Source organism: Sphaerodactylus townsendi, linkage group LG03 (genome assembly GCF_021028975.2).
Source record: "Sphaerodactylus townsendi isolate TG3544 linkage group LG03, MPM_Stown_v2.3, whole genome shotgun sequence".
Taxonomy (NCBI): domain Eukaryota; kingdom Metazoa; phylum Chordata; class Lepidosauria; order Squamata; family Sphaerodactylidae; genus Sphaerodactylus; species Sphaerodactylus townsendi.
In genome coordinates this window covers 75,295,427-75,323,151 of record NC_059427.1, presented here as the reverse complement: position 1 = coordinate 75,323,151, position 27,725 = coordinate 75,295,427, and the positions used below count along the sequence as shown (strand labels likewise).

At 40.4% G+C, this 27,725-nt stretch overlaps 1 protein-coding gene across 5 annotated transcripts in view; it reads right to left on the bottom strand.

Annotated features, from left to right (window-relative positions):
- EBF1 (EBF transcription factor 1) overlaps positions 1-27,725 on the bottom strand; it is a 422,414-nt gene that overhangs the window by 140,779 nt on the left and 253,910 nt on the right. For all 5 annotated transcript variants that reach the window (XM_048487679.1, XM_048487684.1, XM_048487680.1 and 2 more), the window contains exon 7: positions 9,391-9,472. In XM_048487679.1, the coding sequence (XP_048343636.1) occupies positions 9,391-9,472 (82 nt within the window). The remainder of the gene's footprint in view (positions 1-9,390; positions 9,473-27,725) is intronic.

The window sequence follows — 27,725 nt, the reverse complement described above, 5'->3', positions numbered from 1 at the left end:
ATATTAAACAAGGAAAGGGGATTAAAAATTGAAACCCACTGAGATATGTTTATTCATGCGACCTCTTACAACCAAATATAATAATTGTCTGTTAATTGCAGTTTCAGCTCCCACCTCATGCTTCAACATGTGAAACAGCAATCAGCCAGCTTCTGTTTTAATCCACCTATTATGTTGACTAATTAACTTTGCTCGACAGTTTATTTCTTCCTCCATTATCAGCCGCTGTCAGCCGCAAGCACACTGCCGCAAAGGGGAACCTCAGCCCCTTTGATTGATCACCGATAGATTGACATGCAGATTAATTTAATTAGAATCACCTCACTTGAGAGCTGAAAGACAATGGCAAGGGGGCTAATAGATCTGCTCTTATAATGAGGCAACCCTCCAGAGCCAAGGCAGAGGATTTCTGATTTATTTTGCTGAATTCCCCCATTGCTCTGAAAGGCGTTTGCTTTAATTGTTCTTGGTATTGAGAGGCTTTAGCCTCTGAAGAGATGAAATGCTTTACAAGGATTGGCAAACATTGCTTCAAGTCTCTGAGGAAGCCACCTACGCTCTCAAAGTTGTGTGAACAGGGAAGTTTGCTAGCAACATTTCCGTTATACTGCTTGCACTGGGTAAAGGGGGGGGGGGGATGAAACAAAACTCTCCAAATAAAGCCCGATTAATAACATTATTTAAAGTAGTTTTTGTCAGATATTGACAGAAACACTGCTTAATTAACCACTTTGGGCCACACTGTTTCTTTCCAGAACCACCAGACTTAATAAGGTTTTCAGATACTGCCTCTGTTCATAGGAGCCAGCCTATGGTTTGAGATTAGAAGAAAAAGAGTTTAGATTTATACCCCGTAAGGGTAAGGAGTCTCCTGTAAGGAGTCTCCTGTAAGGAGTCTCAACGTGGCTTACAAACTCCTTCTCTTCCTCTACTCACAGCAGACAACTTGCAAGATAGGTGGGGCTGAGAGAGCAAGGAATAAAACCCAGTTCTCCAGATTAGAATCCACCACTCCTAATCACTACAACATGCTTGTTGGTCTAGCAGTGACCATGCTAAAAGAATAGGCCTGCAGACAGGACTGTTGTAGCTCTTGTATGCAATCTATGTAGAGTTGCCAATCCTCTCAGGTTCTGTGCAGTCTTATTGGAATCAACTTCAATCTTACTGGAACTTTTAAAAGCAAACTGAAATTTTCATAGCACATTTTAAGATGTATCCTTGGCCTCTTCAGGCCCTTGCTGCCCTATCTCATCCCCACCACCTCTCACTCGCTTGGAAGGAAAATTTAGACCATTCATATTCCTTGATACAATCTTCATTTTATCTATTTTATTTTAATGCTGTAGTTTAAACTAGTTTGTTTCCTTTTTTTTCGTCTGATACTCTTTTGTCCCCCTTTTTGTTTTTGGATAATTTTCTGTTGAACTTATAGGAGATTTTCTTTCCAATTCTCTCTCAGATTCTTTGGATGTATCTCAGTTGATAATTCTTCTGCCAGTTTCTTAGCTTATACCATTGTAATGATTGTTCTTTTGCCCTTAGGAAGTGCCATTTCTTTAGCAAATGTAACTTTCCAAGGATACCTTATTTCTTTCCTTCGTAGAATTTGTCTTTTAAAAGAAATCAAAGTCTTTCTTTTTTTCCTCAACAAACTTGTAGGCAAGTCTTGAAAATCTGACTACTTTCTCTTCCACTTTGAGTGGAGATTCTCTTTGTTCAGTATAATGGGGGTTTTTTTGTTGTGTATAAACCTGACTGCTATATCCCTTGGCAATTTATTCCTAAATGCAAAACTTAAATTTATTCTGAATATCTGGTCAATATCTGAAAGGTCTCATTGAATAATCAGGTAGTTTTGTGATAGCTTGAGGAAACTGTCTTCTAAATTTGTTTTACCAAGATCTTTTGAAATTTGTCTAAATCTTAGGTTACTGCTTCTACACTGCACCTTCAAAATTTTAATCCTTTTTTCCATCCAAAGATCTTGTCCATCTATGTGCAGTTCTTTCTTTGATTTTCCTTATTTCTTGTGCATTTCTTTTATCCATTTTTATTTCTGATAGTCCTGTTGATATCTCCTGTCTCACACCTTGAACCTCTTGTTTTATCCTTTCTTGCATGTTCTGCTTGTTTAATTTTTTGAGCTTTTTCTTCTACTTGTCTAGCATTTTTTAGTTCTTCTGATTGTTTAATTTGATTTGTAACTACTTGAATTCACTGGATCCATGGTGGATTACACATGGTCAAAAAGTGAGTGGCCACCAGAAAATCTGAAATGAAACCAGCCTGGGATCTGGCCCTCTATGATGTTGTTTCTGTTGTTTCTGTGGCAGTTGGAAGCTTCTAGCTAGTGGTGGTTCTCGTGTATTTGGCTATTGGCTTCTTCGATCTGGAAAAAATATGGCATTCTTTTCCCACAGGAAACTTTGAAGACAAATAATCCTACTGAGCACATCTTATTCAAAGGTCCACAAAACTGAAGCCTGTGGTCTAATTAACTTGAAACTTTGTAGAAGTATTTAGTGGACAGATAGTTTGCTGAAATTTCCAGGAAAATTCCCTGACATGTTGGTGTCATTTGCTTATAAAACAGCCACTTCAGCTCCTGGGAAGAATCCCCCATAGGGAATAATGGACACAATTTTTTTCAGAATTCCCCCCAAAAGAAACCATCCACCTTCAACCTAGGTTCTGAAAAGTTCTGGGGACTCAGATAATCCAAAGTACCAATATGGATACCCTTCTGAGTATCCAAATTAGAAAAATTCAATTTTTTTTCCCAAGTGAACATCACACATGGAAATACATGGCAGAAAAATTACATCTTGAGTGTAGTAATACAGAAGATCAAACAGCCATATAGTAGAAAGTCCACACATTCACACATATGAAGCTGCCTTGTATTGAATTAGACCCTTGATCCTTCACAGTCAGTACTGTCTACTCAGACTGGCAACAGTTCATAGAAGAGAGGTCTTTCACATCATCTATTTCCAGATTATTTAAATGGAGATGCCAACGATTGAATCTGGGACTTTCTGCATGCCAAGCAGATGCTCTGCTATTGACAACAACCCCTCCCCTGAACCACATGGTAAGCTGGACGTCTGCTTTATCTAGACACCAGTAACACAAAAGTGTCTTTGTTACATTTGGAAAGGCTGCACTATTAACTTGTTTTTGTCCGCAACTTATATTACAACAATTATTTTATTTACTGATCACGGCATAGTATAAATCGAATGTTGGATTTCCTTTAATAGAACAGTTGACATTGATCTCTTTACATAACAGATAGTAATAGCCCAAGAAAACATAGTTAATTTTTTTCACTCTCCATACTGGTTCTACAGGCCAGTCCTTTAAAGTAAAATAAATCATTTTTAAATTTACACACATGCTGTTCATGACTCCAACAGGGATTATAACATGATTCCAGGAAACAATCCGCAATTTCGTTTCTTTCTTGAAAGAAGACATGCACAGGTGAGTTCAAGAGAGTTAGATCAGTACCATGGCAGAAAATTGTAATTTATAATGTATAAAATAAAGCTTTTATTATTTTCTCATGGACACCAATTTTGAACAGTGAATTAAAGAAGGATTGGAAACTTTGACTAAATCAGATAGTCAAGGAAATACTCCTATCTTGTTTATGTTTATATATATATATATAAAACATTCTAAATTAATCTTGTAAAATAACTTCTCAGGAGTCAATTGATTCTCACAAAAGCCCCATATGCATATCTAGAAAAGACAATGTAGTGGGATGTGTTTATATCAAAGTACATGCAAAACTAATTTATAGAGGAAACAACTCTTATTTTGCTTTTCTAAAAATATGAAAACAGGAGGTGTAGCATAGGCAGAGGCACAACTTAAAAAGAACAGGCATGCCACAGTTTAAAAATTGATTAACGAGGTGCTGACAAACTCATGTAAACAGGGGGACAGTCATGCCTGCCAAATTTTGAATCTACCCAAATGCTGTGGAGAAAACAGTTTTTAACTTAAGATAGGGAAACTCAGAAAATGATTTTCAAGTTTAGCAGCAATCTGTCCATTTATTCTTAATTTAAGACATATTTGGCATTAGAAGGTGGTGAACTGCTAACTAAACAAAGTAAAAATATTTGTATCTTAAATTTCCTGTCATTAGCAAAGAGGTGTATGTTTGTGTGTATATGTGTGAGTATGTATGTTTCTGTTCATTACAAATAATTCCGTTACTAGTTTAAAAAACAAAACAGGAAGTTAGAAAATCAAGCTGTTTATTTAGGTTAAGCATGAAGCCTGTTTATTTGTTATGGTGCTTCACCTAATATTTCAAGATTAGGAATCACATTACTCCTGAGCTTTATCCACAGTCCATTAAGTTTTGCTAGTCAATTAATTTATGGCACATTCCTAGTACTTCAGTAGTCTCCACTTTAGTGGAAGTAAATTTATATTTTTGTTTATCCCTCTAAACATTGTGTGGAAAGAACTGTGGGGTGGGGGGAACTGAACTGCTACAACTACGTTAAACTATCCTATGAGCAATATCAGAGTACACAGCAAGAATTTATTTTCCAAATCTATAAATTTTGTTCAAGTTATTGTGGGATGAGGTATCATTTCATCATAGGCAGATGGTGAGAACATCGAAAGAGGGTGAAGTCATTTATGCCACAGTTGAGTGAGAACAGCTAAGCCCACCCATAAGAAACTGAGCTCCTGCTCCATTACATCCATAACATTTTGGTTAGGGTCATACAGAGTTAGCTACTCCTACCCTGATTTTTCATCTCATTTTCCTTCTCCAACCAAAACAAAAATATACATTATCAACTGCCGAGCTTGTTTTATTTGCTATGATGTTCAAGCAACAAGTTCAAAGGAAAGGGGGGGGGAATTAAACCCAACTACCAATTATAACAATAAAAACACACAGTCATTGAATATATTTCTACACACTTTATTATCATGCTGAATATTAAAGTATGGGGTGCTTTCCTCTGCTGAAAGTGATTAATTTCTTTAAAACACTGAGGTCGCACTAATTGACATGACCTGTGTAATTAAGCAGTCTCTGTTTACACAAGGAAAGCTCGACTGCTGTGAAGCTGGGGTTGCCTGACAGAATGTCTTTACAAGTCAAGAGATCAACAGTCTATCTTATGTCCTACCTGGTCACCTACACAAACACCTGATTGCTCTTCTGTCAGAACACACAAAAGCATTACCATATGAAAATCAGTTTACATCCTTGTGGGAGTTGCACGCTGGCAGCATGTAGGTAAGCATAAACAGTTGCTTTGACAGGCTTTGGGCCTGGCTGTTCACGCTAGATTGACCTGGTTTGTGAGAGCATGTCTTGGAGGATATTCAAATGGAATTTAAGTATGAAGCAACTGAAGTAGAGTCTGAACAAACAGATGGGAGGTTCTTAAGAATTCTATTACATATTTTACGGGAAGAGAACTCAAATTTTGTGACTAGGAAAACAAAAATAAACCACACCAAATTATTCAGCATTAGCTGACAGTATATTACATCAGCAAAATTATACACAAATTTGCATCTTATATGGCTTATAGTGGTGGGATTCAGCAGGTTCACACCACTTCGGCAGAACCGGTTGTTAAAATGCTGCTTGTAAACAACCAGTTGTTAAATTATTTGAATCCCACCACTGGAACCGGTTGTTAAATTATCTGAATCCCACCACTGGTTATGAACATAGCATTCCATTGTACAAACACATCCATTCTTCGTTGTGTCTCCTGCTTTGTGGAATTGTCTGGTGAGGAGATCAGGAAGGCTTCACATGTCTATCATTCCACAGATTGCATAAAATACAAGCTGACACTTTGTAAAAGAAAAGGATAAGGAGTATTTTTTTTTAATACAAGGAACGAGATTGTAGTTTATTCCAGCATTTTATTGTATGGATTCTCCTGTCTTTCACTTATCTAAATTGCCCAGGTTAGTCAGATATCATCAGATCTCAAAGCTAAGCAGGGTCGGTTAGTACTTGGGTGGGAGACCATCAACCAGTGATGGGATCCAAAAATTTTAATAACAGGTTCCGATGGTGGTGGGATTCAAACAGTGGCGTCGCCGCACACACGAACCTCCAGTCCCTATTGGGCAGGGAGGATGCTATAGTAACCCCTTCTCGGCACTCAGAAAAAATTAGTAACCACTTCTAGAGAACTAGTGGTGAGAACTGGTTGGATCCCACCTCTACCATCAACCATCTAGGGTGGCTATGTGAAGGCAGGCAATGGCAAACCACATCTGTAAGTCCCTAGCTTTGAAACCCTCATGAATGGTAGCCATAAGTCAGGTGCAACTTGACAGCACTTTACATTTCCATTATCCCACTCTTACAGCATTGTATTCTACTAAGCTTGCTGCCCTTTGCCCCAGGCTGGAATGGGGGGAGGGGAATGGGACTAATGGCAGGTGATGAATTTTCCAAATCTAGAGTGTTGCCCATGGCAGCTTTTGTAGTCCTCAATCTTAAATTTTCTCAGGATGGTCAGTCAGGGGTTGCCCATCCTATCTTCTATTATTGTAATTCCATTTTCGCACTATGATATATCATATTAATGTTTTCTTTTTGCATTTTTCTTACTTTTGTCATCCTAATCCTATTGCATTACTGAGTGTCTTGTGCTGTGTCTTAAGGAGAAAAGTAAAAAATAATTAAAGTAAATAAGTATTTTATTATTATTTTTTATTCTATCTCCCTAGAACATTGAACTGGGATCTTCCCAACCTCAATTTTATTCCTGAATTAATTCAACAAGGTACTTGAGACATAATGATGGACCTAAGGAATTTGAATCAGGATATTAGTGGTTTAAGTGCAACACTTTATCAACTACATAAAATTTGGATTAGACTGTAATAAACTATAGGAATGCAGAAGTACCACTGATACCTATTTAAGATATATAGTGCTTCTGATTAGGTGGTAAATGTTGTATATTACTCGCAACTGGAATTATATCTAAATGTTACTTACGTGGGAACTGGATTTCACAACAATAGGCTGCACTGAATTTTAAATATTTGAATATCTGGGGACAACAGTGTTCTTGCAATTGTTTATGAATTCTAAATGAGAAAAATGTGAACTCCGTATTATAAATAAATTATTAATTTGGTGAGGGTAAACTGTTAACAATAACTCTTTAACTCAGTGTTTTAATTCTACACTGGTTTTAACATGAGGAACGCTTGTGATGTATGTCTTCTGTATGATTTGTTTTGTTAACTGTCTTAAGTTTGTGGGGTATAAATACTTAAATTAAAATAAATAAATAAATAAATAAATAATACAATTAACATTTCAAAAACATTTTAGGCAAAGCATGTCACTTCATCTCATGAAAGTAGCTTACAAATGATTATCATACCACAAAGTCCATTTAACTGTCTTGTAAAAAGAATGATTTACTCTACCAAACTTTGGAAAATATGACAGTATAATAATAATAGTGAAGAAATGGGGCACTGATTTTGCCAAAGTCAACTCACAGAAGGATGTCAAACACCTGTTCATACCTGCATAAAAATAAGGGTTTAATGCTGGGACTCTTCAGGATTCTCAGGCATATGGGAAGTGCCTGTGGAATTCTATTTGCACATCTAAGAGCTCTGCTCAACATTCGGCTAAACAGGGAAGAGGCCGAGAGCATGGGTCAAACTAGAGGATAACAATCACCTTGGGGATGTCCTGCCATTTTGAAGGAGTGAATTCCCACTAGGAATTCCTTTGAATTGCAGTTCTGGGCAGGGCTGTTGTGGTTCAAGGCAAAAGGAACTTCTGTATCCCCCACCCCCACCCTGCTTCACACATACACCATTTTCCAAAATGAAACTGCAGCAAAGGGCATGCAAACAAAAAGCAACCTCCTGGTATCATTTCAAGTTAAAAAAGAGCCCAGCAGTGTTATAGGGAATCCATCCTTGCATTTTCACTGTGGTATTCCAGACCAGAATCAGACCACACAGCATATTTAAAAGGAATTCCCTGGGGAAAACTCGTGCTTCAAAATTACAAGGATGTTCCAGGGATACCATCCAGTCTGGCTCTATGGGATGCCTTCTCACAGGAATTGAATGACAAATGCAAAATCAAAAGAACTATTTCTTTGATTTCATTTTACTCTTCCAATTTGACACTATTACTGCCCTTTCTACCTTATATTCTTGGTTGCCCCCATGCCTATAGTTATGTGCATGCATGTGTGTGGTTCTTTGATTTAAGCTGCTCTCAGGCCTCTGACAGTTATGCTCACTTATGTGTAAATTCAGCTCATGAGAAATCATGATTTAAATAAATGAATGGTTCATTGTGTTTGAACACAGGCCACTTCACTAATTCTCTTGTCTGTCAAAACATACTCTGAAACCCTGATTTGAAGCTGGTTTATTAATCAAAGGTCGATTCTGCACAGCAATGTATAACTAATTGCAGTCATGATAAAGTAACTTATTTCCCTGTTTTCTCGTTCACATGCATTCCGTGCAGGCAGTGATTGGAGGCTACAAGAAAAAATCTGGGTTGCTTTTGTGCTTCTCTCTCTTTTTAAATTTCCAGCAAAACATGTGTAGCTAAGCAGGCATGTAGAAAGTCTCCTGATGATACGCTGAAATTTTGGTGCTGATATGTCTAAAAATGCACCCCCTGCAGGCACCAATGTCGTGGTGCAAAAAATTTTTTGGTCGTGATGGAGTGGCCGCCCATGGGGAGTCTCTAATGAGTCTCCTCCATTCTCCTGACTTGGGGAAGGTAAATCATTTAGCAGGGTCTTCAGCTTGCATGCAATCATGATAGGGTCAATTTGTTCTTTACTTGTTTTGGAAGCAAACAAAGAGTGAAGGGACACTCTTCACTCTTCAGCCACTGCCAAACTCTCCCCTGCCTCAAGTCAGAAAGACTACAGGTCTTTCTGAGAGTGTTTGTCATTGGTTGCAGTTTGTGTCTCCATTCACCCAATGCCTTCTTGAGCCAAACGAGCTCACCTTCATGCAGTAACTTTCATCAAACAGATCCTTGCAAACAGCTTGCTTTTCTTTCTAGTGGATACTGGGGGTCCTGGTTTGCCTAGCATGCAGAAGGTCCCAGTTTCAATCCCCAGCAACTCCAGTTTAAAAATGATCCAGTAGCATTTGATGTGAGAGACCCCTCCTTGAGAACCTAGAGAGGTACTGCCAGTCAGAGTAGATAATACTGACCTCGACCAGTGGTTGAACCCAGGCAGCTATGGTGTTTGCATGTTCAGTTGTTGATCGTATCCCTATGTACCAATGTTACATTTGCTGAATTTTTTTTCTTATCCACAACTTCAGAATACAACTGATCACAAAGGAAGAAGTGATACTGACCTGAAATCTTCGCATGTCTCGAGGGTTTCCTGCATTTTTTAGGCAGTTTTGGTTACATTTAAGAAAGAATTTCAAGAAGAATCTGGAAGAACAAAAGGGACTGTGTTTAGCAAGTCAGTTTTCATAACATATGCAATGTTTCTCTGGCTTATCCAGCAAACTTTAAAACTGTCTGCCTGAATGGATCACATGGATAAAGACTGCTCTCACACAGTTCTAATGCATCAAAGTACTGTAATACAGCAGTAGCAGATGCACAAAGCGGTGTCTCTGAAATGAAGGTTGATTACGCACAGCAAAATTATACCAGGTTACATTCAGTATTTAAAAATCTGGGTCTATTTTATCTCGGTTTCTCCCTTTTCATGGGTGCCCATTTCTGTGCAGGAGTCAAGTTAAGACCGGGAGGAGATACTCCAATTTCTTTCACACAAGCTCTGCTTTTTTTTTTTTTTACAATATAGATGCAGCACGCATGCTTGAACATCCCCAGTGTGCTGCATTCTGATTGGCTCCCCCCCTTCCAAAGGCAATGCTTCTGATTGATGTATCCACAGCAACCATAGGAAAACCAAGCAGGACACACACACACTTTTTTCCTAGCTTTGGAAAGGACCAGTGCAGTGAGCAACACGGCAAGTGGGAAAAATGGGGTGGGAAAAATTGGTTTTGCTCCTGTGGTCTTTGTATGGATGCAATTCAATGCAGGATTTTAGAAAAAGATCAACATGTTAGTGGTTTTTGAAAAACCTAGGATGAGGGAAATATCGCAGGACAAACCTGCTTTAGGATTGGGAACCATGCAAACTTCTTGGCCAAAGTGGGATATTTCTCTTGCTCAACCCAGGATGTTTGGACAGTGCAGAAATGGCCAAAGAAGTGTTGGGTTTTACACTCCATTTTTCTTTATCTTTAAGGAGTCTCAAAGCGGCTTACAATCACCTTCCTTTCCCTCCCCATAACTGACACCTTGTGAGGAAAGTAGGGCTGATAAGAGTTTTGAAAGAATTGTGACTAGCCCATGATCATACAGCAGGCTTCCTATGGAGGATGAGGAAACAAACTTTGTTCACAGATTAGAGTCCACCATTCTTAACCACTATACCACACCAGCTTTTAATGTGGTTATTAATGATACTAGCATATTTCTGGAACATTTCTCGTGCAGGGGTTGTAGAAAGGAAAAAAATCTGATGATTGGCACTCACACCTAAAGATTCTGGATTTGTTGACTTTATATTGAAGAGTTGCACAGTTTGAAATGACAAATTGGTATGTTTTTCTGCATTATATAACAACTCTAATTTACTGAAATCCTAACTCTGAGTAATATTGTTACATATCATAACAAGTTATAACAAATAAGCTGAATGTTAAATGTGTTCTCCAAGCAAGTCCAAACTTCATTCCAACTTCCCCTCAGTTAACCGAAACTTCTCTTTCTCTATCATTTCTGCCATATTAATGCATATTTGTACCCAAATAATATATTTTTAAAAAAGACAAGTACTACTCTTATAATTCCTTTTAAAACATTAATACACAAACATGGCACTGCTTACTTATAACAGACTCTAAGTTCCAATTCCTTAATGCTAAATTCTAAACTCCTGGGCCAAAGACTAGTATAAACAAAAATATCTAAAACTGGATCCCAGCCCAGTTTACAGTGGGTCCCACCAGTGATGCCATGATCTCCACCACCATTTCTCCCTTTTTGTTGTTGTTTTTAAGAATTTTAAAGAGAGTGGGAGAATATGCAAGGGGAGAAAGAAACAGAAATGAGAGAAGCAAAAATAACAAGTAATTATGAGAGAAATATTCTCAGAATTCTATGCTGGAATTCATGGTGCCTCTCAGGTATGAAAAGATTGGAGTCTATTGCTCTTATACATTACACATTACAAAACTGAGAATAAATGTATGCATGCAATTAATACATATGAACACCAACTGTGTGAAGTCAAGACCAAAAAAAATTGGTGTATTAAAATCTGATATGTTAAGTAGATGAACGCATCCAAAGACAAAAAACAGTGAGCCAGTCTAAGGGGGATTCCTGATGGGCGATAAACAGTGCCCCTGGAATGGTAAAAACACCGCTCCAGGGGCGCTGTTTGCATGGATGCTGCCTTCTTTCCTGATGGAGCTTGGCAGGGACAGGGAAGCATGTCCATACTTCCCTTCGACCCCCTGAGTGTGGGGAAAGGAAATGGAGGCGGCTCCATGCAGAGCCACCTCCATGGGCAGCAGCTGTTTTTGGGTCGCTTGCACCTCAGCATGCGAAAGGCCCCGGGGTGGAAGCCACTGCCTGCCGCCCATGCAGAATCCACCTAAAGGGTTATCAACTTATTAAAGGTTACAGTTAGTTAGTTGTCTTGCTTTTAACTGATTGATTAATCAACTCAACATATAAAATAAATGTTATAGTACAGAAATACAAATTTTATCCTGAGTGTTTCCTGAAGCTTACTGGGTTTTTCCCTAAGTAACACAAAAGTATTATGCAGTCTGTTGAAAATTCTCTTTGTACAAGTTGTCCAGTACCTGTGTACACCAGAATTTCAGATCTTTCCCACATTCCCCTCTCCCTACCACTCTTTTCTGGCTTTGAGAAAAAATTGTTCTCAGGGTCACAGCACTAAGTTGGGTGGCTGCAGAAGGGAAGCAGAAGGGGCAAAATGTTCTTCCTCAGAAGATGCACTGATGGAAGGGACAGAAAAGACAATTTTGTTCTCTTCCCCCTGCCCTCTGCAGCTTCCTGTTTTACTCAGAACCCCAAGAATAAACTTTCTTCAGGTCAGATAGTATTGCTAGAGGAATTAGTCTAACTGAGTCCAACTCATAAACATCTTCAGATTAACAGTTGGTTGGGGTATTTTGTTGTTGTTTCTAGGGAAATGCACTACTAATCAAAAAGACTGTCTAGTAATCACATCCACCAATACTCATATGCAATCATAAACAAACAGGCATATACATAAATAACTCCTATGAACTACCTCTTACAAACATTTGTTTAGTAGGGGGTCCATAAATAAAAGATGCTACTTTAACTAAATATTCCATTCCCAGAATGTCTCCAGCTCTTCAAGTGATAACCTCCTCATCCAACAAACTCCACCTGCAGGATCGAAGCAGACCCCTACAAAGGCTGAGAGATATGAATAGTTCCCATTGGAGAAAAACAATAGATCTAACAAAAATGGAGAGAGGTCTAATTTGTCCAATAGTCTTAAGGCACCCCAACCTTTCCCAAAGCTAACCTGAACCACTCTTAAATTAATAAGACACATTTCCAAACATTTTGTAAATCACTAACAGATCAGCTAAATTAAATCTGTTCTGAAGTCCAGATGGTGAATAATGAATATTCAAGCTGTGCCCCTCTAAAAAAATGACTGAGGGAAAGGATCTGAGCCACAGCTTAGTTCATAGAAGTTGATGGAAACAAAACAGTTAAACATTTAATATTTCTGAGCTCCTGACTATGCACAAATCACTGAAGTAGTTCCATGACCCTGATACATTTCTTCAAGAGGAGAAACTGTATTTTATAAGTCAAAGAGATAAAACCTTCAGGAAATGTTTTGCATCAATGGACCATAAAAATAATACCTTGAGGTATGACTAGTTTGTAGGTTTCTTCTTTAAAAATCAAAATGTAGCAACCTTTTGTTTAGAATCAGTTGTACACAAGTCTTCACTAAACTCAACCACATTCATGAAATTTCAGAACAGCTAGAGAAAGCCATAAAATATTTGTGATGACTGTTGAATCAACATGTTCAAGCCAGTTTCCTTCAGGCACAATCCATCAGGAACCTCTTGCACAAAAACCACTGAAAAACTGGGATATATGTGTAAAGGGATGTATCTGCAGCATTTTTTCACAATTCCCATTCATCAAATGGGCATGGATGGGGCAGAAATGTCTGTTTTTCACTTTTTATTTGAAATCTACATAGGCAAAATGAGCAATTATTATTGCTAGAAGTATTTATATGAGTCCATCTTACTTATATGAGTCCATCTTACTGGAGAGGGAGGGGACTGATTCATAACACTAATTAGGGCAGGGGATTCTATGAACCATGCATGGAAGGAGTTCATGGAACATATCTCTTCCTCTTTTCTCCAAGCATTCCCTTGTGCTAGAGTTGCCAACGCCAGGTTGGGAAATTCATGGATATTTTGGGGGGTGGGGCTTGGGGAAGTTAGGTTTTGGGGAGGTACCTGTGCAAGGTATAATGCCATGTAATTCACTCGCTAATTCAGCCATTTTCTCCAGAGGAACAGAGGGCCATAGTCCAGAGGTGGAATGCAGCCTATTCGCACCTATTCGGTAGAACCGGTTACTAAAATTTTCTCAGTTCGGAGAACCAGTTATTAATGATTAACTCCACTAGGGACAAGGGGGTAATCTCTGTCCCTGGGTACAACAAATCTTGTCAAGTGGGGGATGCAAAATCGCCCCCCAGGGCCCCCTGCCCCCCTGCCCCCATGGCACCCCCCCCCCCACGTGTATATGAACTGTATGAAATAATACAATATATAGTAATTCTATTTTTTTGTTGTTCATTGGCATAAAGGTTGGGAAAGTATTACAGGTAATGATTTTTCATTTTCTTTTTTTCCCTTGAAATTTATATTGGAAAGAGAGGAGTTTAGACTACTCTTTTAGATTAAGGATTTTGGATCTCTCCCTCTGTTAGTTTTCTTTGAAGTGGAATACATAGTTATAGGAATCTGAAGGGGAAGTAGAAAGTAGAGAGGGAGGGAAATATGGGAAGGAGGGAGGCAATATAGGATGTTTTAGTTGGAGGGAGGTTAAGAGAGATATGTTTGTAATATGTTAACAATTAGATATGTTTGTAATATGTTAACAATTGTAAATAATTTTTGGTTTCTCTTCTTACTTATGTTATTATTTAAAATCAATCAATATAATTATATAAAAAAGAAATAATACACTACCTTTTGGTATATTGCTTTTTAAATACTTTAAACTATCATTATTTGAATCTAGAGGCGGGGCGAAGGGGAACTGCACCTGGGGCGTGCGTGCTCTGCATCCTTGCCACAGCCCCGCTCAGAATGCCCCACCCCTGGAATGCCTGGCCACGCCCCTGTCATGCCCCACCCAGCCTCATTGGGGCTACGCCATTGTTTGAATCCCACCACCATTGGAACCTGTTACTAAAATTTTTGAATCCCACCAGTTCCATAGTCTGAAGATCAGTTGCAGCTCTGTAAGATTTCCAGTCCCTGCTTGGGGGTTGGCAACCTATTTGTGCCTTCCCAAAAGCTGCTCCCAGTGTAAGGGGGACCCTCATAAATATACTGGGGTCATATTCAGCATGATATAGAATCAGCAGAAATCACCTTTCTGCAGGAGCAACAGAAGTGAAAATAGAAGGAAATTTTTCACATTGCCTGTTCTTGCTGTACCTCCTTATGCTGCATCCTGCTATAATTCCATGAGTTGGCCTCTGCCAGATATTAAAACTTACCTGTCGTCTATTCACTGAAATGCATATGCAAGCTTGCAGTCAGTATAAACAATGTAAGCACTGGCCCTTCAGTTTTTAAGTACAGAAGCCTAGATAGGCAATGCAATGAAGTACAAGTGAGTTCGTATAGTGCTGTAGCAATATTACTATTGGAAATTAGGTATACTATCTATGTAGTCATTCAATTTCTTTCCAGGTCCACGTTCTACCACCTCATTCTGTTGCAAATGTGAACCACGTCTACTACTCAATAAAACCAACGAAGGCGGCAGTTGTCATCAGTTTGAGCTGTTGATGTCTCTGGGAATCCCTAACCCAACATAAGAACATAAGAACATAAGAACATAAGAACAAGCCAGCTGGATCAGACCAAAGTCCATCTAGTCCAGCTCTCTGCTACTCGCAGTGGCCCACCAGGAGCCTTTGGGAGCTCACATGTAGGATGTGAACGCAATGGCCTTCTGCGGCTGTTGCTCCCGATCACCTGGTCTGTTAAGGCATTTGCAATCTCAGATCAAAGAGGATCAAGATTGGTAGCCATAAATCGACTTCTCCTCCATAAATCTGTCCAAGCCCCTTTAAAGCTATCCAGGTTAGTGGCCATCACCACCTCCTGTGGCAGCATATTCCAAACACCAATCACACGTTGCGTGAAGAAGTGTTTCCTTTATTAGTCCTAATTCTTCCCCCCAGCATTTTCAATGAATGCCCCCTGGTTCTAGTATTGTGAGAAAGAGAGAAAAAATTTCTCTCTGTCAACATTTTCTACCCCATGCATAATTTTGTAGACTTATAATCATATCCCTCAGCCTTCCAAACTAAAGAGTCCCAAATGCTGCAGCCTCCTCATAGGGAAGGTGCTCCAGTCCCTCAATCATCCTTGTTGCCCTTCTCTGCACTTTTTTCTATCTCCTCAATATCCTTTTTGAGATGCGGCTTACCAGAACTGGACACAGTACTCCAAGTGCGGTAGCACCACTGCTTTATATAAGGGCATGACAATCTTTGCAGTTTTATTATCAATTCCTTTTCTAATGATCCCCAGCATAGAGTTTGCCTTTTCACAGCTGCCATGCATTGAGTTGACATTCCCATGGAACTATCCACTAAGACGCCTAAATCCCTTTCCTGGTCTGTGACTGATAGCACTGACCCCTGTAGCTTGTATGGGAAGTTTGGATTTTTTGCCCCTATGTGCATCACTTTACATTTTGCTACATTGAACTGCATTTGCCATTTCTGAGCCCACTCACCCACTTATCAAGGTCCCTGGAGCTCTTCATAATCCTTTGTGGTTCTCACCCACCCTACATAATTTGGTATCATCTGCAAACTTGGCCACCACGCTTACCCACCCTACTTCCAGGTCATTTATGAATAGGTTAAAGAGCACTGGTCCCAAACGGATCCTTGGGGACACCAATTTGACATCTCTCCATTGTGAGAACTTCCCATTTACACCCACTCTTTGTTTCCTGTTTCTCAACCAGTTTTTAATCCATAGGAGGACTTCCCCTCTTATTCCTTCATTGCTGAGTTTTCTCAACAGTCTCTGGTGAGGAACTTTGTCAAAAGCCTTTTGGAAATCCAAGTAGACAATGTCCACTGGTTCACCCCTGTCCACATGCCTGTTTACACCCTCAAAGAACTCTAGTAAGTTTGTAAGACAGGATTTGCCTCTGCAAAAGCCATGCTGACTCTTTCTCAGCAGGTCTTGCTTTTCTACATGTTTAATAATTTTATCTTTAATGATAGATTCTACTAATTTACCAGGAACAGATGTCAAACTGACTGGCCTGTAATTTCCCGGGTCCCCCCTAGATCCTTTCTTAAAGATTGGTGTGACATTGGTGTGACATTGGTGTGACATTGACATCAAACTAAAGCCATTATGACCACTACAGTTATCTTTGGAGTATATGAATGCGTGTATTGTATGTTTGTGTGCACAACCACATGCACGCACGCACACACACACACACTCACAGATTTTCCCAAAGAGCCCTGATACAATTGAACAGGGACCTAGAAGGGCTTTGTCTGTTTACATTAAATTAAAGAGAGGTCAAGTTACTATATTGTCCTATCAAGTAGATCCTGGTACTGCAAACTGGCTCTCACTATAGTGCATGTGTGCCATTTTAAGTCTCTAATGGCCAGCTGTGACAGCTTGACTCTGAATGTGTGGAAGAAACTGTCAGCACAAATCCTGGCACCTTAACTCCAGACAACTGCTTAATTCCAAGTGGTGGTTTGTATTCGTGCCAAAATGGATTTTGAGATACAAGCAAACAGCATATTAATGCTACCAAAGAAAAACAAAATGCTGGTGGGGGGAGTGGAGTGGAGGATTTTACATTTTGAGGATGAGCACTTGATGGCTCTGCTGTCAACTGTTCATCATTTAGCTCGGTAGGTATGAAGAGCATGGACATTAGATCCCTCTTGCCCTAAGCTGGCCCTGTAGTGTGGAATGTTGGCAGAATCCTGAACTCAGTCTTCTGCCTTCTGAAATGAAAAGCCTCACCATCTGTTGGGAGGCAAAGATTTCCCTGTCAACTGGTGCCTGCTCTGAGTCTCCAACAGGCCCTTATGTGGCAAAGTCTCTCAGAAGCCCTTATTCTTTGGGGAAAAGCGGCTTTGCCCCAGAGATTTTGCTAGAGAATTCTTCAGAGTGTACCAGAATGTAGGAGCCAAGCAGCTGACCACTTTGGCCCGCCCATCCCTAAAGGAATAGATTACCAAGAAGGGGAGATTGATGTAAGAGTTAAAAATATCATTAGACTGAGGCAAGAATACATTTTAAACATCCTGTGCAATTGTAGCAAGAGGCAAGATGGATTTAAGATTTATCATACTAATTGTGCATGACATTCACGAATGCTGGGGTATATGTATGGCTAAATGATAAAGAACATTTCTTTTCATACTTTCATTTGTTGAAGCAACATATTTTTATTTCGATTAAGGAGCAGCAAGCCTTTGTTTTTTGTTCTTTGGGGTTTTTTAAGCTACTCAGATTTATAGAAATGGTGCTTGAAATAAAACAGATAAACTTATGATTGTGGGAATAAAAGCAGAATATTATGCATTTACTCTAATATACTTAGGGCTTTTTTTTCAATAGGAAATGAGGGTAAAGAAGGATAAATTTGTCCTGATTCTGGAAACCGAGGGATTTAAAGAGGGCTGTCACGTATTCAGAATGATGGAATAGGTAAGCAACTTTGATGCCAGTGTGCTGATTAGAGTTCAAGGGGTCCAGTAAACCACAACAGAAGACCAGACAAGAATAGACTATTTTGCAATAGACAGCATGAGAGATGACCTGAAGGTGAATCAGAGTTTTCTACTGATGGGTGAAGAAGGAAAACTATGTTTTTGCCATGTTGCAGGGGAAGAAACAATATGACCTGGAAACAAGGGTCAAAGGTGAGAGGTCAAAAATACTCAAGTTTTTCTGCATGTGGATGGCTATATTGTCAATATGTATAAAAGGAATAGAAAAAGATAAGATTTGAGAAAAAAATGAGATGTTTCTAGTCTTGGATATTAAACTTGAGACCATGTTAAAAAATCCTAGAGGAAATATCAGAAAACAACTGGAGATATGATTGGATGGAAAAAGAAAATTCAGTGTTAGAACTGAGAAATCGGTTAATAGGTCATAAAGAAAGCCATTGAGTTTGTTGAAGTATTCAGGGTACTATTTTCCTTCTTTAAACCTTTCAGTTAATCACACACAGATTTATAATGTAAGTCACGCAGATCTAGCAGGTAAGCCACAGGCAATGGAAATGTTGAATTCTCTAGGCACAATGACAATTTGTAAGTTACATCACTTCATGGGAAGTGATCTAACATTGCTTTTCAGATTCAGGATTCAGAAACATGATGAATGGGGAACAGCAAGACTTAGGCCCCTTTCACACAGGTAAAGTACAGTAGGTTGCAGTCAGGGTTAAGCAACCTGCATTGCTGTTGGGGCATTCACATGCCTCCATGCAGGCAGCGAACAGAGTCCACGGAGGCAATGAGGGGTTGCTATCACGCTTTCACATGGAGGTGGGTTTTTTTTTCCACTCGCCTCCCTCCACTGTATAGTCATGAAGCCAGGCAGGAATGGACCTCCATAGCCATGCTGCTGTCTCTGTGCCCCTCCGTAGCTATGCAGCAGAGAGGTGAGGACTGGAAAAAAAGGGAAGTGCAGCAAATAACGCACTTCCCAGGGCAGTCATTTGCTCAACCTTGGCTGAAATCCACGTTAAAACTAAAGAATCGCTGATAGTGTCATTCTTGAAAAAAAACAGGTGAAGGGGAAACGAAGAGCGGACTCATGTTAGGAGTGGGTTCTATGCAAAGTTCCCTCCCCGCCCCAACATGGGTTTTATACCATGGTTAGCCCGCGTTTATTGGGCTGTGCGGAAGGGGCCTTAGTTTGCACCACAGCCTACCCGGATTAAGCTCCAGCATCTATTTTCAGTGCTGTGGATCAATTCTTAATCAATTGTTGAGTGTCAATTGTTGAGGAATGGTCCACTCCATGAGCTATCTATCAGAGTTTGGGGGTACCATTCCCGCTCAGTTAAGGGAAGAAGAAGCTTCATGTGTGTGTTAAGGTTGAAAAAAAAAGAGCAGAAAGGATGCTGTAAATTGGCTCAGGTTCCTTGTGTGCATGATATATTTCATTAGGTGTCTTTTCTTAGAGGGCAGGAGATCTACTGCACTTCACATTCATTTGTAAATAAAGTAAATGCAAGAAAAAATGTCATGTCTCCATTGCTCCATCCTCCAAAGGAGAACAACCCAGATAGTGCTGCCTCTTGAATTTTTCAATACTCAGAGAAGTAGGAAGCATACAAAATATGGAGAATGGATAACAGTGACCTCAAGGAAGCTACAAATATTTCTCATATATGTATTGTCGAAGGCTTTCACGGCCAGAATCACTTGGGTGCTGTGTGGTTTCCCAGCTGTATGGCCGTGTTCTAGCAGCATTCTCTCCTGACGTTTCGCCTGCATCTGTGGCTGGCATCTGCAGAAGATCCTCTGAAGGATCCCAAATTTCTCATATATGTTTTGAAGTGATTTCTAGGTCAGTAAGACCAAAGTTCTTACACCAGTTTTTCTTAAAGCACTGGAATGGAGCCAATAATACACACCTTAGAAAGCTCTAATTGTTATATCAAGTGATGGTTGCATCACTCAGTTTGGGTTCCAGGACAATCATGACCAGCTTCTGAGACTGTGGGACAGGACAATTCGAAGTGTGTGGATGCTGAAGTCTAGAAAGAGATAGCTGGGTCCAATGATCATAGCATAGCCTTGTCACTGCTTGTATGGAGCAACCATTCTCTGTGTCACCACAAAGGTATCAGAAGATGGAGCAGAAAGATTTTCTCCAATATGACAACTGAAAGGCTGCCAGAGTCTGAGACACCTGCAAGGATTCTACATGGCAATCATCACTGCTAGCTTAAATTTGATTAAAGTAGGAGGAACTTTACATTCCCACCTATTCCAAATATTATGAACATGTCAGACAGATAAGCAACCTCAAATGATGAGGAATTCTCTTGCAGAAGGTTTTTACCAGCAGTTTCCAAGTTTATTTGGTAAAAGTGGAATACTGTTGTGACATACTGTGGTCATGTGTTTCAGGCTGGATATTTTTCACAGAGTTCTCTTCATACCTTTTCATGTTATTGCTTTTCAACATGGTACCCTGCTGGGGGATCTTCAGGCCCTGCCAAGTGGTTGGTTACCTTAAGGAACTCTCAGAAAGCCCTGTCAGCAACCTAGCTATCCTGTTTGTTTGTTTGTTCGTTTGTTTTTGGAGCTGTCAAGTCATAGCTAACGTATGGTGACACCGTAGGGTTTTCAAGGCAAGAGATGTTCAGAGGTGTTTTGCCATTGCCTGTCATTACATGGTTTAATTTCTGAGGAAGAGTTGACCTGATATTCATAATGGAAATCAGGTCTGAGAATTAAAGAAATCCATATGGCCCAAATGTTGTCAGGCAGGTCATCTGTTTGGAATCAGTTGGAGAAAATAGATGGTATGTATTCACTGTAAACTTTCTACTAGTGTTTGAGACCATACGATGTAGGGCTGAACATTTTAATCTAAAGCCACCCAAAGAATCTACCCCCCCAACAAATTGTGTAATTATTTTATTTTATTTTGACCATTACTCAAAGATCATTACTTAAAATAAATGCTACCAGAAACCTCTGAATTAAATTTTAATATATTGAAAGTTGAGAGGGAAATGATCTGTCATTTTCACTTTAACCTGTTTCTCAGCAGGGAACTGTCCCATAAGCCATTATATGTAGAACCCAGAATTTATGTGATGCCCCGTTTACAAAAGGTAAATTGAAAGCTTATACAGATATTTATCAGTATGAGTTTGTATATAGAAATTAAATATAGACATAGGGGAAAGCTTCCTCTTACCCACATGTTCACAGCTGGCTTATACATGGCTCTTAAATCAATAATCAGCATTAGCTACTCTTTGTGACAAGATCACAACAGGAAAAATAAATCTTCAGCACCCATATTGTACACAACACTGCTTAAAGCAGCTTCTTGCAGAAGCCAATTAAGATCTGTTTTATTTATATGCAGATTCTGTGCATGTTTACCGTGGTGTAAGTCCAATTAAATTCCATGAGACATTGGCAAAGTGTGCATGTATTGCAAATCTGAACTATAATCCAAATCATACTTTTTTCATTCAATTATTTCCACTAAAAACTATGCCAACACTATTTTCACTGACCCTGATATCACATTCACAGTTTACTACCAGTGAATGTCTCTCAATAAGATGGTCTCTTTCTACTTTGTTCTACACAAATAGATTTTATAGATCTTTTTTAAAAATCAAAGAGAAATCAACACTGACTTGTATGGAAGGAAACTGACCATACTATCCAGCCCAACAGTTAAGATTCTCCTAACCAGCCTTGCTCTCTGTGCTCCCTCTTGCAGAGGTGGGGAGAGTGTTACCCAGAGACAGGGCCTTTTCAGCAGCGGCACCTCGCTGTGACATGCTTTCTCCTTCAGACTTGCCAAGAGCCTATTTTGCTGTTCTTTTACATCTTAGATCTAAAACCTTCCTTTTTAACAAGCATTTTAACTAGAAACTTTTATCTTTTTGATTGTTTTTACTCCCCCCCCACAACCCCCCCCCCCCGACCTTAAATAAATGTTTTATGTTCTGGAGTTTATGTGCTTTTATGTTTCTGCATTTTACTTGTCAATCTAAATAGGTGTTAATTTTAAATCTTTCATGTTTTATGATTTTATTGTTTATGTTGGCAGCTGATTACAAAAGTCCTTGAAGAGAAGGCTGTCACATTCTATAGTTTTCCAGGGTAACATATGCAATGGGTAAACACAGGAAGAGCCTCCCCTGACCCCAGGGGTGGGATTCAAATAATTTAACAACCGGTTCCGGTGGTGGGATTCAAATAATTTAACAACTGGTTGTTTACAAGCACCATTTTAACAATTGGTTCTGCCGAAATGGTGATTTCCAATTTTTTTTAATAGAGTACTGATAAGTTGCCTCAAGCAGGACTCCAAAGAAGCAGCAGACTCCTAAACAGAGACTCTGAATAAAGCCTTATGCATTATTCTCATGGATGTCAACGGTGCCAATTCATTAATAGAAAGATAAGAATCACTGACAGAAGCAAAACTCATCCCTCTAAATGGCAGCAAACCATTCTTCAACTTCTGTCTGTTAAAGCTGATTTTACGTTAAGTGAAGAAAAGGCTTTGATCTCTATGTAGAATAACTTGTCTTCATTATTTCTATTCAGAACTAAATCTGGGTTTTGCATGCCATTTACAGGAGAGTTACTGTAGCTGAAGCACAGAGCTTTCAAAGCTCAGGGCCAAAAACTTATTATTATTTTATTTGACTCTTTATCTCAGTAGACATTTTACAGCTCTTGAGTTGCGGCAGATTAATACATGCATTCTGATAGTTGCTCATATTAGAAAAAAAAATTACTACCTGAGGGTCAGAGCAGATATATGTTGTAATAATTGGCTAATGAAGAAAGTTAGGGAAAGCATGAACAGGTGGTTTGGACCTGACAGTAATAAACACAGCCAGAATTTGACTTTGCTGGGTAGCACCTAAGGTACCATATTCATTTTTATTAAGATTTTTAAAGATACAATTAACCTCTAACAGATAATATACATTATAAAAGCGTAACAATATAACGCAATAATACTTATACAACAAACTTATTCAGCAAATGTAAAACAAGAATTGCAGTTAAACATCTTATATCCTACTCACAACTCTATACTTCTATCCATCTAATACTCTATTATGACTTAAGAGATATTGTTTTCTTAATATATTACAGATACATCTTTTATCTCCTCCTCCAAGATAATATACCTTGTCCAACACTCCCAATTCTGTTTATACGTTTCATAAGGCAGATTATGAATTTGATGTGCCAATCTATCCATCATATAATAGTGATGTACTTTAAGTTTTCACTCTTCCAACTCAGGTATTTTGTCTGACTTCCATATTTGCACCAATACCACCTTTGCCGTCATCATCAATGTACTAATACATGCATATATGGCCTAGCACCTAAGGTATGGACATCCCCAATGCACAATGGTCAAGCTCATCTTCATGATGGAAGAGATAAGAACGGAAAGTTCATGTTATTTTTATGAAGATTGCAACTGATTGCTGTGGGTATAAATAAAATTTACTTCAGCACTGCAAAAAGTTGGGAAGAACCCAACTAATCACTGAAGCAGAAGCTAGTCTTGCCTAGAGGCAGCCTTCTACTCGTCGTTGCTTGTTTCACCCAAGTTTTCAAGTTCCTTTCCTATAGGTCTCAATATGCTCAGTTCACTGGAACATGGCACATCAATTTTTAATTCCACATCCTTTTTTCCAACTTCCTCAGTTCCCATGTTTCAAAAGACAGAACACTTCAGTAGAAATTCAGACTTCATTTGTGAACTGTGACAGGATATTCACACTCTTCTAAGTGGACAGCATCCCCACAATTTAAAAAGCCATACAACTAATTTATGTGGCATATAAAGATATAGAATGACAAAATATGATTAAAATAGTTCAGAAATATATGCTTTCATTCCCCTAATTTAATCTTGTTTCCCCAGCTGGCTTTTACTATGATTTTCCCCTAGAAAAAAGTAAACATTAGTTTGGGGGTGGGGCAACTACCAGGAAGAAAGGAAAGACATTGCATTTGGTCCTACTATCCATTAGCACAAAGTGAAGATTGTTACTGCTTTTCCTGGCCTTCCTCTTCCCTACCAGCCATTTCATACCTAAGGAAAGTTTATTCCCAGGGCCACAGGTTCCATGTGGAATAAGAGTCATGTTGGTCAGGAAAGGCAAAATTGCACCCTTTTGTCTCTACTTTGAGAAGAGCTTTACTGATAGAAGGGGGAAAAGGAAGAGATTCCAGCTCCTCCCCAAGGCTGCCTTCCAACCCACACAGCTATGACTCTATTTGACTCCAGTAACCTAGGGTGGGGAGCTCTCACAGGACCAGAAATGGCTGCTCAGGGGGAAGAAATCTAGGAAGTTCAGGGATCATTGTGTGTCACTAATCTATTCTCAGTTTCTATGTTTGACAAGTAATTCTTTTAATACAAAACATATTCACATCTTTATAGCTATCCATTTAACATCCTTTCCATTTTAATTTTCCAATATATGTCATTCTTGAAAGCAGATCATGATAACAACTGCTTAATATGGCAACTGCTGAATGTGTTTAGTAGTATGGCTATCCAAGAAGTACCTTTTCCATAATTAATTTCAGTCTACTAGAATATGATGGCATTTAACAAAATGCTACAGTTGTACCAAAAACAAATTATCATCATATATATTATGCACACTCTAGATCTTGCAATACACACAGTCCAAACTTGGGCTCTACCCTACCCTAGACTTCTTCTTTCTCTGGGTTTTATCCTGTCTAACTCCTACAGTCCATTCAAAATATTAAACCTGGGGACCCTAACATAGACCACGTAAAGATACCGCTGACAGTTTCCTGACTGATTAAAAGATTTATCCCTTAATTAAAAAGTTGAGCAGGGGCGTATCTACAGAAAATGACACCTAGGGCAAAAAACCTGGATAAATGTGATGTTTAAATATCACGTCCAGGTATGTTTCCTTTGAATGTAGGTAAATGAAAGTTACTCAACATAGATCTAAGAAAAATCAAGTGTACATTGTTCATAGATTGTATATGCATTCAAAGTAATGTGAACATGGCTTGGAAGAGAAACAAAGGTGCATTCATGAGAACCATTTCAGAGATCACAGGGCAGCCAGTTCCACATAAGATTCTGCGCTTACCTTTAGACTTAAGTGAACCTCACTAAATGGGGACTTGGAAGGAAAAGTTAAAACTGACATATATGTTATGCACTATTCTTTAGATTATTTTTAAAATCACCTCTTAATGTTTCTGGAGCTGCCTCTCAAATCTCCCCCCCCCCTCGCAACTTCTAAATCTATCCCCCTCAACCCTTGGATCTGCTCAGCAGCATAATGAGGAGGGGGCACAAGGGGGTTGGAGCTCCAGGCATTACTTGGGCAGGTCACATGGGGGCAGAGGCATAGCTGGGCCAAACTGTGCTCGGTGCGCAGTCTATATTTTCCACCCCCCCATGGCCCCCCACGGCACATGCACCCCCCGCAGCGCCCCCCTTCTCACACTTACCTTAGTTCTTTTCCTTTTCCTAGAACTTTTTCAGGCTGAAAAAAAGGCCTATTCAGGCTTAAAAACAGCCTGATGGGAACTATACTTCCCAGGAGATCTTGTGAGCCCCAAGGTCTCCTGGGAACTGTAGTTCCTCAGGCTGTTTTTAGCCTGTACTGTGAACAGGCCTTTTTTTCAGCCTGAAAAAGTTCTAGGAAAAGGAAAGGAACTAAGGTAAGTGTGGGAAGGGGGGTGGGGGGAGCTGCAAGGGGGCACTGTGGGGGGAAGGGGAGGGAGGAATTTTGCACCCCCACATGACACAAAACCATGTGAATGGTGCATGGTGCACCCCCTGCCCCCGGTAGCCCGGCCTCTGCATGGGGGCACGTTGCTGAGCTGCCCCCCTTGCAACTGAGCTCCCACCCAAACTCCATAAGGAGTTTGGGAGCAGGGGCCCATTTGCATGCTGAACTGGCCAGCATTGGCCTGCCCTGCTCAGGTGGAGCTTGGGATGCAGAGCCAAAAGTATAAAGATGGAGCTGGCCAGCCCAGCTGCTCAGTTTGATGCTGGATGTGTGGCTTGGATCGAGCTTCAAACTGCAGGCTTAAAGCTGAGCCCAGCATCGAACAGCATGTGACCTGCCCAAGAAGTACCCAGGATGAGCTGAGTTGTTGTGCTTGCCCTGGGCACCATTTTAGGTAGTTAGACCCCTGTATCTGTCTATCATCCCCAACCTTACTTCTGGATCTGCCTCTCACATCCGCAATTTCTGGATCTGTTTCTTCCTCTCCAACTTTTGGCTCTGCCTCCCCCACCCACCTTCCAGCTTCTGGATCTGTTTCTCACCCCCAACTTCTGACTTGTCTGCCTTTCATACCCCCAATGTCTGGATCCGCCTTTTCCTCCCCAACTTTTGGATCTACCAAACATTTGGGTCTGCCTCTCATGCCCCTCTCAACTTTGTAATCTAGAGACAGGCAATGGCAAAGCCCCTCCTAAGTTGTCTTGCTGTGCCTTGATCATTTGGGGCCACCACAAATCAGATGGATTTGCGGTGTTGGCAAAGCCAGGCAAGCTGCACTGTACACCTGCAGGCTCTTTCCTATCACCTGCCCATTGGAAACCTGCATTCACACCAACAGCTCCAACAGCATCCCTGTCCCACTAGACAGAGGCAGCTCCAGTCAGACCACCAGCAGCAGCAGCACATGGAAGGTCACTTCTGGTGCCTGGGCAGTGCATCCCCCAATGATGGGCAAGCTGCACTGCCCTAGCAAAACTTCCCCAACTTTTGCTGGTCACTTTCACATGGAGATGGAAGGCCCCTCCCGTGCCCCCAACACATTTGCCCAGAAGGACCATAAGGGCAGCCAGGGCCAGCAGGCAGAGGGCCGTGGCCAAGATAGCAGGCCAGTGTGTCCCTGAGTGCCCACCCCAAGCTTTGTGGTGTGGCCCACCTGGCAACTGGCATAGCCCAATGCCTCCCCACCCTGAGCCAGCTGCCCAGCCGCTGCCCAGCTTGCAGGGAGAATGGCAGGTGGACCGCCCCCAGAGGGACTTGGAGAGAGCAGTGGGAGAGGAAAAAGACACCCCCAACACACTCCTACTCAGCACTCAAGCACAGGAAAGGGGTTTCACAAGGTCTGGGCCACCAGCAGCATGTGCCCTTTCTGCAAGGGGCAATGGAGATGGTGGCTTCTCTCCTTCACCTTTTCTCTGCCACAGCCCAGTCATCTTGTGCCCAGACAGGTGAAGGGCCAGGGCAGCCAGTCAGGCAGAGTGACTGGGGAGGGATGTGAGGTGAATGCTCTGGGCTGTCTTGTATCCCTCTCAACTGGCACCTGGGGTGTCAATCCCCTGTATCACCCCTAAATATGCCTCTAAGCTTGGGTGAGCAGAAATGTTTTGGGCTGGAGTCTTAAAGAAAGCAATGCGTGCACCAGACAAACCTCAAGGAGAAGGGCATTCTGTAAGTGAGGTACTACTATTGAAAAAGCCCTGTCTCTGGTTGCCACTCACTTCACCTCTGCGGGTGTGGGCACAGACAGAATGGCTTGTGAAGTAGACCTTAC